Source organism: Diabrotica virgifera, chromosome 10 (genome assembly GCF_917563875.1).
Source record: "Diabrotica virgifera virgifera chromosome 10, PGI_DIABVI_V3a".
In the NCBI taxonomy this organism is placed as follows: Eukaryota; Metazoa; Arthropoda; class Insecta; order Coleoptera; family Chrysomelidae; genus Diabrotica; species Diabrotica virgifera.
Genome location: NC_065452.1, coordinates 147288204 through 147307696, shown reverse-complemented (window position 1 = coordinate 147307696; position 19493 = coordinate 147288204). Strand labels below are relative to the sequence as shown.

General features: G+C 33.2%; 2 protein-coding genes across 37 annotated transcripts in view; one reads left to right on the top strand and one right to left on the bottom strand.

Moving 5' to 3' along the window:
• The window catches only part of LOC126893469 (protein disulfide-isomerase A6 homolog), a 504458-nt gene extending 494605 nt beyond the window's left edge, over positions 1-9853 (bottom strand). For 16 of the 17 annotated variants that reach the window (XR_007701193.1, XM_050663729.1, XM_050663726.1 and 13 more), the window contains exons 1-3: positions 9763-9800; positions 9374-9504; positions 7693-7886 (exon numbers count right to left, since the gene is read on the bottom strand). Coding sequence is in view for 16 of the 17 variants with exons in the window: in XM_050663729.1 (XP_050519686.1) it covers positions 7693-7886; positions 9374-9504; positions 9763-9785 (348 nt within the window). In the remaining variant the exon portion in view is untranslated. Of the gene's footprint in view, positions 1-7692; positions 7887-9373; positions 9505-9762 lie in introns of all 17 variants that reach the window. The other variant, XM_050663717.1, reaches the window with a different exon arrangement.
• Positions 1-19493, top strand: part of LOC126893466 (protein claret segregational-like) — a 649821-nt gene that overhangs the window by 514808 nt on the left and 115520 nt on the right. The gene's annotated exons all lie outside the window — the stretch shown is intronic.

The following is a 19493-nucleotide window of genomic DNA, read 5'->3' as shown; positions in this document are numbered from 1 at the left end:
AAGTCAATAAGTTATTTATTAAGTTGGAGATCAATATGGAGTCGGTAAATAAAGTAATACGTGTTGGTAAAAGGTTGGAGAATAGTGCAAAAGGGAGACCACTGAAGGTAATATGTAATAGTCCTGATATAGTGAAGACTGCTTTGAAATCTGGAAATAAGTTGCGGAACTCTAATATAAGAATAGCCAATGATCTCACAAAGATGCAACAAGATGCATATATGGCTGCCAAAAAGAATTTAGAAGAAAGAAAATCTGTGGGTGAAGAAAACTTAGTTATTAGCAGAGGCGTAGCTACCGCCGTATCAGCCGTATCAATTATACTGGGCCCCCGATATTCAGGGGGCCCCCAGCGCGGCATGTCGAAACAAAATTTCACTTACAAAAATTTAACAAAGTGATCTACAATTATTTCACTATTAAAATGCTTTGAAACAGTGTATGTTGTTTAGATATCAACATTTTGGTGTAGTGGATTCTTTATCTAATCTACACCCATATAAATCGTATTTATCTATTATCTATTCTCTGCTCCATAAGAACAGAGCTTTTTTGTTTTAAAGCTACCTCTCATTGTCAATTCCGTTGGCTGTGTGTGAGTTATTGTATAATGTATAATGCCAAATTGCAATTTTTGTAATCGCTTTATCTTTGAAAATTTGAAACAGTATGTATTGTTTGGGTATATTTTCGTATAATCTGTTCTTTATCTATAATTGTATTTTAGTATATCTACACTTCTCCAAGAAATTAACGCACTACCTTAAAAATTGGTCATTTTTAATGTCTTATATTTCCTTAACCTGTTTTCCGATTTAAGTGATTTTTTAATATGTTATAGCCGTATTCTTGAACAATATCGTTGTAATAATATTGTTGCTAAATAGGTAAATTGTCATTGTGTACCGGCTGTATACCAATTAAACTGTGATTTTTTCTCAAAGTTCGCGTCACCCTGTGGAATATTATAGGCTGTGAAATATTATAGCATTTATAAAATACTGAAATGAAAGTCCAACTTTAGCGTCATGTTTTCTTAACATTCTGTTTGTCGATTCATTCGCTGATGTTGGATACTAAAGAAGTTGGATAATAAAGAAGTTAGGTATGTAATACTTTAACAACTAGCCTTATTTTTGATCAATACAGGGTGTTTTTAAATAAGTATGGCAAACTGGCAAACTTTAAGGGTTAATTCTGCATGAAAAAATAATAATAATTTGCTTTATAAACGTATGTCCGAGATAGGGGGTGTTGAGATTTATCTTACACACTAACGATTTATTTATTGCTCTAAAACCGTTTAATATATTCAAATGAAATTTGGTGGGTTCTAAAAGGTAGTTATTGTGCATTTTTTAACATGCAATTAAGAATTTGATGTTCACTATTGGCGCACATAAGGGTCATATTACCCGTATACTCGCCAATGATGAATATTAAATTCCTAATTGTATATCAAAAATGCGCAATAACTACCTCTTAAAACTCACCAAATTTTACTTGCATATTTTAACCGGTTTTAGGGCAACAAATAAAGCGTCAGCGTCAGATTGTAAGAAAAATTTTAACACCCCCTATCTCGGAGACGAAGCATTTGCAGACATACGTTTATAAAGCAGACGCAAACTGTCATTATTTTTTCATGCAGAATTACCCCTTAAGCGGCCCACAAATTGCGTTATTGTTCGACAGTTTTGTTCGATGGGCAAGTCTGTTCGAACAAAAATTGCGCAAAACTGAAGTGTGTGGGTTGAAAACTGTCGTTCTTGCTCGCTTGCAAAAATGATGCAATAATCATTTTTGTTCGAACAGACTTGCTCGTCGAAGAAAAAAAGTTAACAAAACTGTCGAGCAAGAACGCAATTTATGGGCTGTTTTAGAGTTTGCCGTACTTATTTAAAAACACCATGTATTGACGAAAAACAAGGCTAGTTGTTAAAGTACCTAACTTTTTTATTATCCAACATAAGAATGAATAAATCAAAAGCGAATGCATCAAAAAACAGAATATTAATAAAACATGAGGCTATAATTATGTAGTTGGGTTTTAATTTCAGTATTTTATAAATGCTAAAATATGTCACGGGGTAACGCGAACTTTGAGAGAAAAAATCACAGTTTGATTGGTACACTCAGTATACAATGACAATTTACCTGTCTAGCAACAATATTATTACAGCGATATTGTTAAAGAATAAGGCTATAACACATTAAAAAATCACTGAAATCGAACAATAGGTTTAAGAAATTCGAGACATCAAAAATGACCAATTTTTAAGGGGATACGTTAATTTCTTGGAGAAGTGTTTCCTTGCCGCTCACCGTTATACCATAAAAACAGAGCTTCTTTGTTTAAGCTTATCTTCAATGTCCATTCATCCTTGGATTGAAAAAACTGAATCTGTTTTCAAACAATGAGTCTCGACAATTCAAATCTATTTTTCTAGTTTGGTTTAGAGTTTATTAGGTTTATTATTATTTATATTTGGGTGTTATACGCAGAACTTATTAGTTTCTACGGTTGTATTATGTAGTGTGCAATTTATTTAAATTTTGCAATATATTTTTTGTTTTATTTCATTATCTTTTATTGTGCACTAATATTGACGATTTATGTAATTTCAGTAAACTGTATTTGTTTCGGTTTTTTTTCCTACTTTTTGTAAGCTTTGTCCATAAAATTGTAAAATTTTCAGTGACAATAAAACATATTTCTATTCTATTCTATACAAGCCTTTTTGCTTCTTTTGTCGCGGGGGAAAAGGGCCCCGCGACAATCTTTGATATGGGGCCCCCGTGGGGCTAGCTACGCCCCTGGTTATTAGGTATAGAAATGGGGTTCCTGTAGTGTTGAAAGTTAAACCAAAAAACTAGCTTCTCTCCCATTAATGGTATATTACCAAAATGTTGGTGACCTACATTGCAAAATGTTGGATGTTATTAAAAATATTTCATGCTGTTCCTATGACATTATTATTATGGTAGAGAGCAATCTGGATGCTAGCATTGCTGATGGTGAGGTTAATTGTAAGGGTTTCAGTATCTACAGGTGTGATCGCAACCAAATGACTAGTGCAAAGCAGAGTGGTGGTGGAGTAATAATCTTTATTAATAACAGAATTCAGTCTAAGCGTATTTCGGTTGATGAAGTTCGAGTTGAACAATTATACATATTATGCCAGTGCGATAACACAGAGTTTGTGATTGGTGGCAGTGGCGTAGCTAGGGTGGGGCGGACCGCCCCCCCCCCCGCCCCACCCTAGCTACGCCACTGCCACCAAGGGGCTCCCCCCTAGGTGACACCCGAGAGACCCGATCACAAAAGAATAAATCGTTAATTTGTGACTTTACTCACGTTATCAATCTAAAGTTTGATATTATTTTGTGAACACACGAAACGACAGTATAAAGAGGGACAGTAGAACTTCTCTCCGAAAAATTGGAAGTAAAATCGTAAAAACAAGTAAAAAAGGCGCATGACGACCGCGCAATGTTCCCAGTCGCTAGAGCACCACACTGGCATTGCTGGTCGCGTAGAAACGTACGGGTTAACAGGGAAAACCCGCATCCACCACTGGTGAATTACCAATTGCGTACTCTGCCGGTAGTACTTCTTGAGATCAAAGTGCCTACATAGAAGAAATTTTACTGTTCCTCTTTTTACTGTGAAGAAACCGAGAGAACTCGAGGTCAAAGAGGTATTTCTTGAATTTTTTTTCCGTTAAAAGGAAAAAAGCAGTTAATCTAAGTTGACCTAATTATGTAACGATATTCTCAAGAAGCTTGAAATTGATGGTGTAGAAATATTATGAAGTGCCGTTCACAGGGATGCGATAATGCAGCTGTTATGAGCGGCGTACATGGAGGAATACAAGCTATTATTAAGGTGAAACAGTAGCGATCAACAGGTAGCCAAAACGCGTTCCAAGATTGCGGCTGTAATTTTGAATATTTTTTTGAGATATTTGGCACACGTATTCGTAATATAATAAAGAATGGCGGTACAGAGCCCAATTTGAAAAATATATTAATATGTGGAAATTACTCTGTAATTAAATACAATATTAAAAAAACGAGCCTGTACCGCCATTAAGAAGAACAAAAAAATACACTTTCTTCAAATAAACTTTTTTATCCGATGCCTAGATTTTGTGTCATTTTTTAACTACTAATGAAATAAAAAATTCTAGTAGTTCCAAAATGACACAAAATCTAGGCATCGGATAAAAAAGTTTATTTGAAGAAAGTGTATTTTTTTGTTCTTCTTAATGGCGGTACAGGCTCTTTTTTTAATATTGTATTTAATTACAGAGTAATTTCCACATATTAATATATTTTTCAAATTGGGCTCTGTACCGCCATTCTTTATTATATTACGAATACGTGTGCCAAATATCTCGAAAAAATATTCAAAATTACAGCCGCAATCTTGGAACGCGTTTTTGCTACCTGTTGATCGCTACTGTTTCCTCTTAAAGCAAAAAATCAAAAAAGCCATTTTCCTCGGATCTATCAATCCTTTAATTAATTTATGATAAAGTAATTGATTAATTTTTGCAAAAAATTAATCATCACTCTTTTGCACAAAACACATCTTGTGTAACATTTTTCAGAACTGTAGAAGCAATTTTTAAGTTTTTTATCTGTTTCCATTAGCTGCTAGGAAGTGCTTATTAAACATAGCAAAACATCTGTTAAGCGACTTTCCACAACGCGTTGGAGTTCTCAGTCACTGTCACTGCGCGCACTATGCTGGCTGCAGTTAAAGTATTGGCAGAACATTTTTATAGTGTTGTTGCTTCAATTGACAAATTCTCTCATCAACAAAACAAGAAAATTTATACACCAGAGGTGCTGCACATAACCTTATGCCTGCTTTATATAATTAAAGGCATTAATCAATCAGCGACCAAATTAGGGACACTTCGTCATTATATTGAAGAAAAACGTAATATTATAAATAAAGTAATACATAGATTTTGCCACGACAAAATATGAGGACGACGACATTTCCAACTAAAAACTATTTCGATGTAGAAAACGAATGGATGCTGAGTTAGCTACCTATATAGGAGTTACAATTCGAGCCGAACTTCAAAAAGATAATATTATGTTGGAATGTTTTGACATGATCAGTCCATTCATATGGCTTCATTGTTCGAGGCTGTGCAGACACACACTTTGAACAGTTGAAATTAGCTGTTTCAACATTTTGTGACTTTTACCATGAAGAGGTATCAGAAGAAGACCTCCTGCTAGAAATACCAAGGCTCAGAAGACTTTTACAAGCGGCCAATATTACAGCATCTAAATGGTTAGCTGTAGACTTTTTGAAATTCATTGTGGAATGGGATTTTATGGAATCTCTCCCAAACTTAATGGTCGCCTTAAAATTGATTATGACCATTTTTGTATCGGTTGCTTCATGTGAGATAAGTTTTGGGAAGCTAAAATCAATCAAGAATTACTTGTGAGAAACTTTGACGTCAACAAGGCTAAATAGCCTCGGTTTATTAACTATCGAACGGAGCGGTCAATATATTAGGAATACCTCTGTGAGGCAAAATCAAAAACGAAGAAATCAGGAGAAGAACAAAGGTGACTGACGTCATCGAAATGATAGCCAGGTTGAAGTGGAGATGGGCAGGACACATAGCCAGAACGACAGAGGGGCGATTGACGAAGAGGTTACTGGAATGGAGGCCAAGAGAAGACAACAGAAGAGTCGGTCGACCGCCTACAAGATGGACTGACGACTTAAGAAAGTTAAAACAACTGGATCAGAGCGGAGCAGGATAGATGGGGTTGGAAACGAGGGGAGGAGGCCTATGTTCAGTAGTGGACTTTTGAGGCTGGATGATGATGATGATTAACTATCGAACATGAAGCAACACAAAACATAAATATAGAAAATGTGATTTCACAAAAAAATATTTTAATTCATTCACATAGTGTAAACCAAAAAAGTAAATAAACTGTTATGTAGAACTGCCGGGAGCTTAGATAGTGGTAGCTCAAGATAGGGAGACATGGAGAAACTTAAAAGAGGTCTATGTTCAGCAGAGGACAATAGCGGTTAGACGATGATGATGATGATGATGTACTATTTACTGCAGTTTCGTTAACTATAATTCTTAATTTTTCATTATTCAAAACATACGTTTATCGGATTTTCGTTGATTTTAACAATCTTTATTTTTAGGATTTGGGGTGACACCATCGATTACCGCCCGGGGTGTCACCCACGCTAGCTACGCCAGTGATTGGTGGTGTTTACATTCCCCCACAGTCTCCACGTGAAATTTACTCGAGGCATTGTCAAACTGCTGAGAGCTTAGTTTTGCAGTACTCATCTTATAGTATGTTCGTATTTGGTGATTACAACTTGCCTAATGCAGCGTGGCATAATGATGAGTATGGTGTGTTGGTGAATTGTCCTGGTGGAGATCCTGCGGTGGATGTAGCACAAGGTTTTGGTTATTTGAAATGTTTTCAAAATAACAATGTCCCTAACAATCGTAATGTATTTTTAGATTTAGTTTTTTCTGACATTCAGGGAACTGAATGTCATCAAAGCGGGAGATCCACTTGTTGATCCAAGTTTACACCATGTATAATATGAATGTTCCATAGCTCTCAACTTAAATGACACTAAAACTACAAAATTGATTTATGAAGATTTTTTTTATGATTTTAGGAACGGTAATTATTTTGAACTGAATAACTTTCTTTCATTCATTAATTGGGATGGGTGTTTGGATAATAACGTTGATGATGCAACAAGTCTCTTCTATGATATCCTTTTAACAGGATTTTTCTCTTTATTCCTACATCTACCTTTCCTAAATGGTTCTCCTCAGACCTAAGAAAATTAACAAGGGAGAAAAGGTATGCGCACCTTCTTTATCTTAAAAACCATTCTGACACTGAGTATATGAAGTTTTCACGTCTTCCAGCTGAATGTAAACGTTTATCTGAAATATGTTTTAACAACTATATTAGAGGGATTGAGTCAGACCTAATTAATAATCCTAAATCCTTTTGGAAGTATGTTAATGACAAATTTTTTTTTGAAAAACACATTTTTTTGCAATTAGGGGACACCTGGGGCCACGTAGGGAGCTAAAAATTTGGTTAGGGGTTTTTTTAGATATATATACTTTCGACTGCTCTATCCCAAGTAAGAATCCAGCCGAGTGCAGATTTTACCATTTTATCCCGCTATGGCCTTTAAACTGTAGTATGTGCAGTACGATCCCTGGCTCAAGGGTGAGACACTGGTCTATGTGAAAAATCAATGTGGGTCATAATATATGAGTTGCTTGGTAGCAAATGTGTTAAGTAACTATTGTATCTTAATTACAGTGGAACCCCGATAAGTCGGCCCCCGATAACCCGGAAGTCCGGCTAACCCGGACCGATTTTCATCAGACAAAACAAAATTCTTTTCACTTCGACTGAGTTTTTTACCAATAAATAAACAATACTCTATACAACTGTATGTAATTTAGATGTACTGTGCATATGGATTTCATGTTTTGGCATTTATAATGGAGTTTATCTCTAAGTATACCGTATTTTATTAATTTTTACCATATTCTCCGGTTAACCCGGATTTTCGATAACCCGGATCGGCCGCGGTCCCGATTAATCCGACTTATCGAGGTTCCACTGTATATAGGTACTTACTTTTAATGCATTGGCTGCTTTGGTATATTCTGGTACTAAATTCTTACAATGGCCACACCAAGGAGCAAAAAATTCAACAACCCACACTTCATCTCCTTTGATCACCAATTTGTCAAAATTGCTTGGTGTTAATTCAACTACACTTCCACTACTAGGGTAGAGAGCTAGAGATGATTGGAAAAAAAGACCTAAAACTATATGCAAAAGGATGTCTTTTACTTCATTATACGTTAATACCAGTAAAACAATGTATATGAAGGCGACAAACAATAAACAAGTAGCAAAACCCGAAGATCTAATGGTTGGAACATATTGACGGTTGAAAGGTAAAAGGTTGTAACCCACAAATCAACTTTTTTCAGGAAGCAGAAAAACGTTCTATTTAAGTAATTTTATGAAAAATTAACCTAATAATTTTTTTCACTAATGTGTAGATCAATATTTTTGATCTATAAAATAATGAAACAAATTTTTAGGTTAATTCCTCATAGTGTAGATCAGTGGTAGGTAAACTTTCTTAATAGGGGCAGCAAAGTTCAGGAAATTCTATTTCCTGAGCCACTGGCCACTGTTGCTCTGAGCGCCTCATATGCGTACTAACCATGTTGATGGACCATCGGCAGGCCAGCTTAAATTCTTTTTCAGTCCGTACTTTGCCCATCACTGGTGTAGATCAATATTTGATCTAAAAATTAATCAAAAAAATTATTAGGCTAATTCCTCATAAAATTACTTAAATGCAACATTTTTTCTAATTACTGGAGAAAGTTAATTTGTGGGTTACAACCTTTTACTATTTAATCGTCAATATACTTTCGAAGGAGTAAGAGAGTTCATATATCTAATCTCAAAAATCAACCAAACTAACACAATAACTAAATAAATCAACAGACCTATATATGTAACGAGGAAAAAGCGATGAAGAAAGTTTTTAATCTGTTTTAAACATAAAATCCTCGACATATCTATAAAGGTGTGCAGGAAAACGGATTATGGGGTAGATGCTATAATTTTGAGCTTTACCGCCTTTATAGTGAACCTAGTATTGGTAGGTCCATCAAAATAAACAGGTTGCGGCGACTAGGTCACTTAAAGAGAATGAACGAGATGGAGACGTCAAATCACATTTATAACCAAAGACTAGAAGGAGAGAAGAAAAGAGACAGGCTCAGATAACGATTTATGACAAGGTGGAAGACAACTTTCAAGTGTTAGTGTTGTATGAAATTGGAGTATGAAATTGGAAAACAAAGGTTAAGAGTAGGAAGGAATGGAAGCTAATTGTAGAACAGGTCAAGACCCACCAGGCTTGTATAGCCGATGATGATGATGTTTTATTCAAGTTATACAAATAGGAATCAGTATATTACCCTAACCTATATTAGACAAATAAAAGGGACTTATTTTAAGACTAATATACATACTTATGGAAAAGATATATAATGAATGTTAAATAAACAGTAAAAAGACAAGTGCAGCAGAGAAAAGAGCAATCACACTATCCTTTTAAATATTCCAGGTGTTTTAGCTGAAAACATTATAAAACATAGAAAACCGGCAAAATACAACCTTGGACTATTATAAAATATATTTTGCTCTGGATTTTGCTTAAAATTTTTAATGCAAAAAATTTTTAATCAAATACATACGCAAAAAAGAGCGGTTTTGAGTTAATACTTACAAAGTATTTGTATCATTTTTAACACAGCAATTTTACATTCAAATATATTCAGTTCTTGGAGTAGAAAATTTTCAGCAGTCTTTTTTATGCACCATCCAGATTCCACATTCAATTTCCACCTACCAAAGATTCTGGATTCAGAATTCAGATAATTACAATAATTAGCAAAAACCAAATACAGTGGAACCCCGATAAGTCGGCCCCCGATAACCCGGAAGTCCGGCTAACCCGGACCGATTTTCATCAGACAAAACAAAATTCTTTTCACTTCGACTGAGTTTTTTACCAATAAATAAACAATACTCTATACAACTGTATGTAATTTAGATGTACTGTGCATATGGATTTCATGTTTTGGCATTTATAATGGAGTTTATCTCTAAGTATACCGTATTTTATTAATTTTTACCATATTCTCCGGTTAACCCGGATTTTCGATAACCCGGATCGGCCGCGGTCCCGATTAATCCGACTTATCGAGGTTCCACTGTACCCCTCTCACAAAACAAATTTTGCCAAGCAACCAAATTTTCGTGGTGTGATTTGATTCGTTCATTTCTGAACGTAGGCAGGTTTATGGTTTATGTATTGTGGGTTGTCTCCATTTACGGAACACGGAACACAAGTGGTTCAGTAGTTCTAAATGATTTTTATAGATGGCGCCAATGGACCATGATAGTGTGACGTCAAAACGTCAAAATTTTTCCAAACACGTTGTGTCTAGGGTATACGCTACCGTGTACGCAAATAAAAAAGTTAAGTGCACTTTACATCAACAATAAATTGAACAATAAATTGACCAAGTTATTCAAGGCCAAATTTGACGTGTTCTCAAAGCACAATTTGACATCCAAGTTTGTTCGTTATTAACTTGACGCCAATAAATTCGTGAATTTCTTGAAAGCAAAATTTTCTTGTCCTCAAAAAAATTGAAGGAACTTGGAATAAATGTTGTAAAAATGTCAATATTTTCAGTAATACCAATGCAATGATTTTTTTATTAGAAGCTTTTGAATGTCGTTTGTTTCTTTGTTTGAGTAAAGTGTTTGATTTGAAACAGAATAGAATAGAACAGATTAATAAAATAAATAAAATAGAGAGATAGATTAGAATAGATATATAGTATAAAATAAACTGAAATAGAATAGAGTAGATTATAATAGAGTAGATGTAATATATATGTAGATACTTACTAATAAAGTATTTGATTTAAAACAGAATAGAGTAGAATGTAACAGATTAAATGAAATATATAGATAGATTAGAATAGATATATAGTATAGAATAAAGTAAAATATAATATAATAGGTGAAATGATTGTGAAAAGCAATAGTTTTAAGTACCTAGGATCGGTATTACAGAGTAATGGAGAAATAGATGGAGATGCATGCAGTAGAATTAGGGCTGGATGGATGAAGTGGAAAGAAGCGAGTGGTGTGTTGTGACAGAAAAATTCCAATGAAGCTGAAGGGAAAATTCTATAAAACAGCCACAAGACCGGCTATGATGCGCGGAACTGAATGTTGGGCAGTGAAAAAGAAAGCGGAACAACGAATGCATGTGGTGGAAATGAGAATGCTTAGATGGATGAGTGGAGTGACAAAGAAGGATAAAATTAGATATGAGTATATTAGGGGAAGTCTAGGTGTGGCACCAATTGATGCCAAAATGAGAGAGCATAGGTTAAGATGGTTTGGTCATGTTCAACATCGAGACGTTAATCACCCAATACGAAGAATAGCTGAAGTGCAGATTCCTGGAAGGAGTAGGAGAGGAAGACCAAAGAAGACGATAAGGCAGGACATGTTGGTAAAGGGGATTAACATTGATATGACTCAAGATAGAATTGTGTGGAGAAATGCAATTAGGGAAGCCGACACTGCATAGGGATAAGGCAAAGAGAATGATGATGATGATAATAGGTGTAATGTGTAGATACTTATATAGAATAGGTTTGAAATAGAGTAGAATATAATAGAATAAAGATACTATATACCTACATCCCTAATAGCACAAGGATGTCCTTCACAGACTTTAGGGAGGTCCGTTTTCGTCCAAGGAACGTCCTATTTTGGTCCAAATGTCGCGCTACCGAATGTCTGTTGGACGTCCACTTAAGGTCCGAAAGGACGTACATTGGACCTTAATCGGACGTCCTAGGGGACGTAAATTGGACCTTAACAGGACGTCCTATTTTGGTCCAAATGCCACGTTGCCAAACGTCCAATGGACGTCCACCTAACGTCCGAGGGGACGTTCAGTGAATGTCAATTGGACCTTCATAGGATGTCCCAGTTTGGTCCAATGTCTTGCTGCCGAACGTCCATCTAACGTCCTGAGAGGACCTCCGGTGGACGTCTAGCATCGATATTTAGACCTGTGGAGAATGTATGGTGGGAAATAAAAAATATATTTTTAAGGAACTTATATTACATCTTATATTAAATTACAATTATTGGATATTACATTATTTACATTAAATTACAATACACTTCTCCAAGAAATTAACGCACCACCTTAAAAATAGGGCATTTTTGATGTCTCGAATTTTCTAAACCTGTTGTCTCATCTGAGTGATTTTTTTATAATATAGCCTAGGCTATAGGTTACATCCTTAAGCTTGTCATGCACTGGTAGCTATACTGTAATATATGTATATTATATCATATCGCTCTCTATAGTAATGAGTGAGCCTGCAGACAGGGAACTAATGGTTCCGTATGTGCAGGCTCACTCATTACTATAGAGAGCGACGTGATATAATATATATTACAGTATAGCTCCCCGTGCATGACAAGCATAAGGCAGTAACCTATAGCCTCAGGCTATATTATTATAAAAAAATCACTTAGATGGGACAACAGGTTTAGGAAATTCGAGACATCAAAAATGCCCAATTTTTAAGGTGGTGCGTAATGCACTGTATATATAGGTAAACTTATATACAGGCTGTAACAAAAATAAAATTTTTGTGTTTATTTAGTTGGCTATCTATTATAGTGTACAATCATCTAGAATATTTTGAACAAACTAAAAACATGAATATATCATCGAAAAAATAATAAAAAGGTCTTAAAATGCTTGGTTAGATATTAAGATCTAGTTAAAAAGAAACCAAAAACTGTATATTTTCTACAGAACGTAGATTATGAATTTTTAAGCCAGCTAATCCCATTTATTATACAGGGTGTCCCGAAAAGATTGGTCATAAATTAAATCACATATTCTGGGACCAAAAATAATTTGAATGAACCTAACTTACCTTAGTACAAATATGCACACAAAAAAAGTTACAGCCCTTTGAAGATACAAAATGAAAATTCGATTTTTTCGAATATATCGAAAACTATTAAAGATTTTTTATTGAAAATGGACATGAAGCAATATTATTGCAGTAACATCTTAAAGAAAAATTATAGTGAAATTTGTGCACCCCATAAAAATTTTATGGGGGTTTTGTTCCCTTTAACCCCCCCAAACTTTTGGGTACGTTCCAATTAAATTATTTCTGCGGTACCATTAGTTAAACACTGTGTTTTTAAAACTTTTTTACCTCTTTCTATTTTTTCGATAAAGCTCTTTTTATCAAGATATGGCTTCTTTTTAAAATGGTTCAAAATATACCTAAAAATGTAAATCATAAATAAATTTTCATATTATTAGTCTCTACAATCGTACTTAACCATATACAAATATGTGGTGGATTTGACAAATATTCAAAATATCACGATAAAAACTGACTTCAAAAAAGTACTAAGAGGCAAAAAAGTTTTAAAAACATTGTGTTTAATAGTACCACAATAATAATTCAATTGTAACTTACACAAAAGTTTGGGGGGGGGGGGTTTAAACGAACAAAACCCCCATAAAATTTGTATGGGGTGTCGGGTGTCCAAATTTCACTATACAGTGGAACCTCGATTATCTGTCTCTCTATTAACTGTTAACCATTTTGTAAGAGAGACTAAAAACTTTTTTTACAGTCACCTCCTGTTTTCATATGATATTTTTTGACATGTTTTGTAGTAAATTCAATTATCTATTTACTACAAAACATGTCAAAATTTACATGTGAAAACAGATGACCCTAAAAATGGTTTTTCGTCTCCTACAAAATTCATGAAAAAGCAGATAGGAGGTAATGTCACATCACCGACGATATACCAGAAGTATATGTGGCCATACCAAATAATACATCCTTGATAAATATAAACATTTTTATTGCACAAAATATATATATTTCTATATATATATATATATATATATATATATTATATATATTTTTCCATAATCATCACTACGATGATGATTCATTTGTATTGAATTGTACATTGCAATTCTCTGATGTTTGGGAAAAAGGGCTTAAGTCAGAATTGCACATCGATAATGTTTTGATGATTTCTGGACCAGAAAAATCGGCTCTTTTTATTGGTACATACAGTTTAAGTCTGCAACACTTTTTTTATGGTCCAGAAATCATCAAAACATTATTGATGTGCAATTCTGACTTCAGCCCTTTTTGCCAAACATCAGAGAATTACAATCTGGTCATAACTGACCAATGAGCAATTTTAATTTAACCTAAATTACTACTGTTCCTTAAAATGAAGAGCTTACCCTATAGCGTCTCTTATCTAATCTAACAAGATCGTGCACTATTCTAACATACACAGGCACACAAGCACTACGCTCTGCTTTTCACTATCACCTATCACTCAAACTAGTTCAAAAGGCTTTGTCCTCTTCAATCTTCTAGTTTGTCCAGTAGTAGATATCGAGGAGCTGGATTTCCTCAATATTCTCATACTTATGAAGTTGTTGTTGCTCATGACCTCCTGCTATCTTCTTGATGACTATATTATCCAGGTTCCATTCCTAGGTCTTGATATTTGTTTATAAAGTAATATCTTATTATGCATCGACAATGTGGAGTTTCTTCCAACTAGTCAATACACTTTTTATAGGTATCTTTCTTTTGCCTTTCATAGCCACAACAAGGCTATAATACGTTTCCTTCCTGGTTTTTTTGTAGACCACTTTCAGCTGATTCTAAAAAATTAAAATGAATGGTAATTTTTCTATTCTTTACAATTAAAAATCAAAAGAAATAGGAAATAGGTACTACTATTTACAGGTAATAATATGCATAAATAATTCGTTTCCTAAAGAATACAGAAAATTGAAAACGTTTTTATAATACTTACATAATTGTTTAAACAAAAGAGACCCAGCCAGAGCAAAACTAACAGACAGAACTGCAAAAAAGCCACTAATTTCCATTTTCCCACCCCCTTATCTTATATGCATTTTCCAATCAAAATTTTTAGGTTGTCATGAATTCATGAACATGAAAGACTCAACCTCAACAAATAATAATAAACAAAAAGCTCTACTTCCAACTTCCACTTCCCGCCAAATGGACACAGGTTGGTGACACTGAATTCACGCCAAATAAATGAAAAAATAGAACAATTTTCTTTTTCGTCAATTTCTTCACGTGAAGTTTATAACGAACAAACTTAGATGTCAAAGTGTGCTTTTACACGTCAAATTTGGCCTTGAATAACTTGGTCAATTTCTTGTCCAATTTATTGTTGATGTAAAGTGGACTTTAGGTAGAATTAAACGTCATAACAAATATTTTTCTGTCAAACAAACACTAAACATATCAAAATAGCGTGTATCAAAATATACAGTCACTGCCCACGCTAAATAGTCACTAGCTTGATGAAGTTTAACTTTTTTATTTGCGTACATTTTAGCGTGCACCTAGACACAACGTGTTTGGAAAACTTTTTTTGACGTTTTGACGTCACGACTATCACGGTCTATTCTGTCAAATGTTGGATATCCGGCAATAATTCCGGGAGAGATTAAAGGTTTGTTCCAACTCGATACAAAACCGTTCTTGAACGGTTCGTTAACCGCGCAGTAACGAAAAATGTGTTACTGCGCATATTTATTCGTTATTGCGCATGCGCGTAACGATTCAAGAACGGTTTTGTATCGAGTTGGAACAAACCTTAAATATCCAGCACGCAACCGTGCTGTTGCCAGATTTACATCTTTTCTTTTAGCGGGAATTTTAAAATTTCTAATGCGAGTTGGTTTAAAATTTGACAGTTGTTTTCTCGAATCCGAATCTTAACCTTACTTTTGTGATTATTTATTTCCAAATATGTAAATAAATTGAAACAAGTATTGTAGGTACTTACTGTGTTATAATTTAAAACTCTTAATTATGTTAGTCTTAAAAAAAAATGAAGCTCAAAAAATACACTTGTTTACAGTGCAAATGATTTTTTAATGGCAATAGGGATTTAGGATTTCATTTGCAGGAAAAACATGGGCAACCTACCCAGTTGGTAAAATTGCAATTCAAAAACTCTTTAGGTAAGTATGGGTAACTTCCGCATTATTATTTATTTTTTAAGTATTAAGGTTGATGTTGATATCAAAAAGTTAGATTTCAAAAGTAGTTTTACGTAGGTAGATACTAGATAGAGGCTATTCCACGAACATACGTCTGTTCCAGACCATCGCGACAACGAATATTTTAGTGTGCAACATAAGAAGTACGAAACTAAATTCGAAATTGCATTCTTGTTTATTGGAATAATTTTTAGAGCCATTTACTTTCCTACTTATGTTGCACATTAAAATATTCTTTGTCACGATGGTCTGGAACAGACGTATATTTGTGGAATGGCCCATACAAGTAAGCTATGAGTAGTATAACTTCCCATGTAATCACCTGTTATGTTTTTGTAGATTTTACTGTCTGGATGGCACAGGAAGAGACACAAAATAATATTCAGTACTGCAGTCACAGGAGTACATAGTAGAGATATAAGAAAAAAGCTGTTCAACATCACCTGACACCGTTTAGTTTTTAGAAAATGAAAAGTCTTTAGGTTGAATGCGATCTGCAGTATCTTGCATTGCTACATAATGAATGTGTTTATATATGGTATTTTTTATTGAATAATCTATACAGGAACAACTAAATGAATGTATAAATATATTGCAGACATTACATTTAGTTTTTTAGAGCAGCAAGTTTTTTTGTGTTTCAACAAGGTATTCAGTTTTTTTCTTTTAGTATATACACATTATTATCTTGTAAAATAGCAAGCTAATACAGTTCGGTATCTAGACGTTATGGAGCATTTAACAGGTTTGCCTTTTTTAAGCTTTATAATCCTTTCGACAGTTTTATTCCTTAAAAACAATAACAACTGATTTTCAATGGCCATATTATTGGTATTTTAATTCCATAATCCTTTCTATAACAATAGGTGCATTGTTGGAAGATATTACAGTAGTTCTGCTGGAAATACTTACCAAAATTGTATGTATCTGCATCATTTAGAATTTTACCCAAACACCTATTAATACTCTATCTGAATCTAACATGTATTGCAGCTCTTTTAATGTCTTGTATACATAGAATTTTTTCAGAATCAGATATTTCATTAAGATTTACTTGCCATGCCCTGTCTATGTACCAGGGACATAACAGTCTATTAGTACACTCATGTATTTTTTCAAAAAAAGTTGATAAATAAAAGTATCTTTTGTATTTGAACATAAGAAAGCAATGGGAAATCCATACTAGCATAAGTTCAAAGTCCTAAGAAATGAGCTCATGAGTTCCATCAATTGCGATAAGCGATTTACCAAACTTAATTAATATTTCTTTTTGCACAGCATTCATGGAAACACATAAGACAAAAATCATTATTGTTAAATTCGGGAGGATTATCAATAATTAGTATGCCCTGTTGTTTGTAAAATAATATTGGACATAACCCAGTCTGTAAGCATTCACTTACCCACAAATCAACACTGGTTGCGGCATCTTTATGCCTACATCCATCTTTCAAATCAATGTCATAGGAGTGTTTAATGTTCGTGTTATCTTTTCTTGTAAGTAAATCAACTCTCAATAATATTTAAAAAATGGATTACTGATAACATTTTTGTTTTAAATTATATTGTGTATATGTAAATATTTTACTTACATTTTTGAATATGCCCATAATGTGTTTTAACTTATGTTACTTGTATGTATTGTAATATTCCTGCACAACAATCAGTTTGAATATTTTTAGATGTTAGTATTTGATTAGTACACAAAATGCAGAGATGTTCTCTCTTCTATCTTAAGAGCTGATTTAATCTCTACTTGTAGGTATCTGTAAAGTTTATCATTTTTCCCATGAACAATTTCAACACTTCCGGTTCTTCAGCGTCTATATCCAAACCTGTTACGATGACGTAATCATATTTCTCTTCTCTTTCTCTAGGTAATCTAGTCTAGTAATTAATTCTCGAACTGTCTTGTTTGTATTAAATATCTTAATTATGTACTTATTTTATTTTTATAATGAAAATTAATAAATCAACCATATGCGGCACAAGATACAAATGTTTTCGGAAATATATTTATAAGAATTTAATTACCTCTTTTGTATACGACATATACAGGGTGAGTCATGAATAACTGTACATACTCCTACCTCGTATAGAGGCCCCTATGGGGAATAACAAATGGCCATTAAGAAATGTCTGCTCCCATTGTTTAATAATATACAGGGCGAGTTTCGCATTTTGACAGAAATTTGTATTCGTCATAATTTTTGAACGGTCAGATCGATGTGTCTCTTATTTTGGTCAATCGTTACACTATTGCCACCTAATCAACTGATTTATTCCAACTAGAAAAAAATCAGGTCCGGCTTTAAAAAAATTAGTTCGTTTGGGTCTTAGAAAAAATTTCACCCTTTATAAGCTTTTTGAAAACTCTAATACGAATTTTACAAATTACACAAATAGGGAATTAAAATAACATATTTATTTTTTTCCGCACACGATTGCTTAATTTTTTATAAAAAAATCAAATTTGATTATGAATTAAAAGTTTGGTAAAGTGAACCATAGATTTAACAAAATTAACTTTTATTACCAAAATTAATTTTTTTGAACAAATATTTAATTTATGTTACCACCAATCAACTGATTTATTCAAACAAGAAAAAATCAGGCCCGGATTTAAAAAAAAAAAGTTCGTTTTGGTCTTAGAAAAAATTTCACCCTGTATACGCTTTTTGAAAACTCTAATATGATTTTTACAAATTAGACAAATAGGCAATTAAAATGGTATATTTATTTTTTCCCCACACGATTACTTAATTTTTTATAAAAAAAATCAAATTTGACTATGAATAATTAAAAGTTTGGTAAAGTGAACCATAGATTAAAAAAAATAACTTTTATTACAAAAATGAATTTTTTTTGAACAAATATTTAATTTATGTTATCACCCAATCAACTGATTTATTCAAACTAAAAAGAAATCAGGCCCGGATTTAAAAAATTAGTTTGTTTGGGTCTTAGAAAAAATTTCACCTTGTATACGTTTTTTGAAAACTCTAATATGAATTTTACAAATAAGACAAATAGGCAATTAAAATGGCTTATTTGTTTTTTCCCCACACGATTACTTATTTTTTTATTAAAAAATCAAATTTGACTATGCATAAAAAGTTTGGCAAAGTTTTTGCATAGATTTAAAAAAATTAACTTTTTTTACAAAAATTAATTTACAAAAACAATGTTTTTCTTAAAATTAAAAGTTTTACCATTTTTCTTTTCTACAACACGTCTAGATCTAAAACTTCTCATAACACTTCTTTTGGACTCTATAGTTTAACATAGACGTGATCAAATTTATAAATTTTAAATTTTTCCACCTAATTTTTGCGATTTACAAGTTTGCAACTTTTACAAGAAGAAGACTGAAAGTCTACAACAATTTTCATAGTCTTCACAATGGTAAGAGGTATGTGCTGTAAAAATTTCAGAAAAAAAATATTAAAATGGAAAAGAGTTGTAGCGAGCTAAACCTTGAGTTCATTTTTTTTTCATTTTTAGGTTAAAATTCCGATTTTGACAAATTTGATTTTTTAATAAAAAAATAAGTAATCGTGTGGGGAAAAAATAAATATGCCATTTTAATTTCCTATTTGTCTTATTTTAAAATTCATATTAGAGTTTTCAAAAAGCGTATACACAGTGTGAAATTTTTTCTAAGACCAAAACGAACAAATTTTTTAAA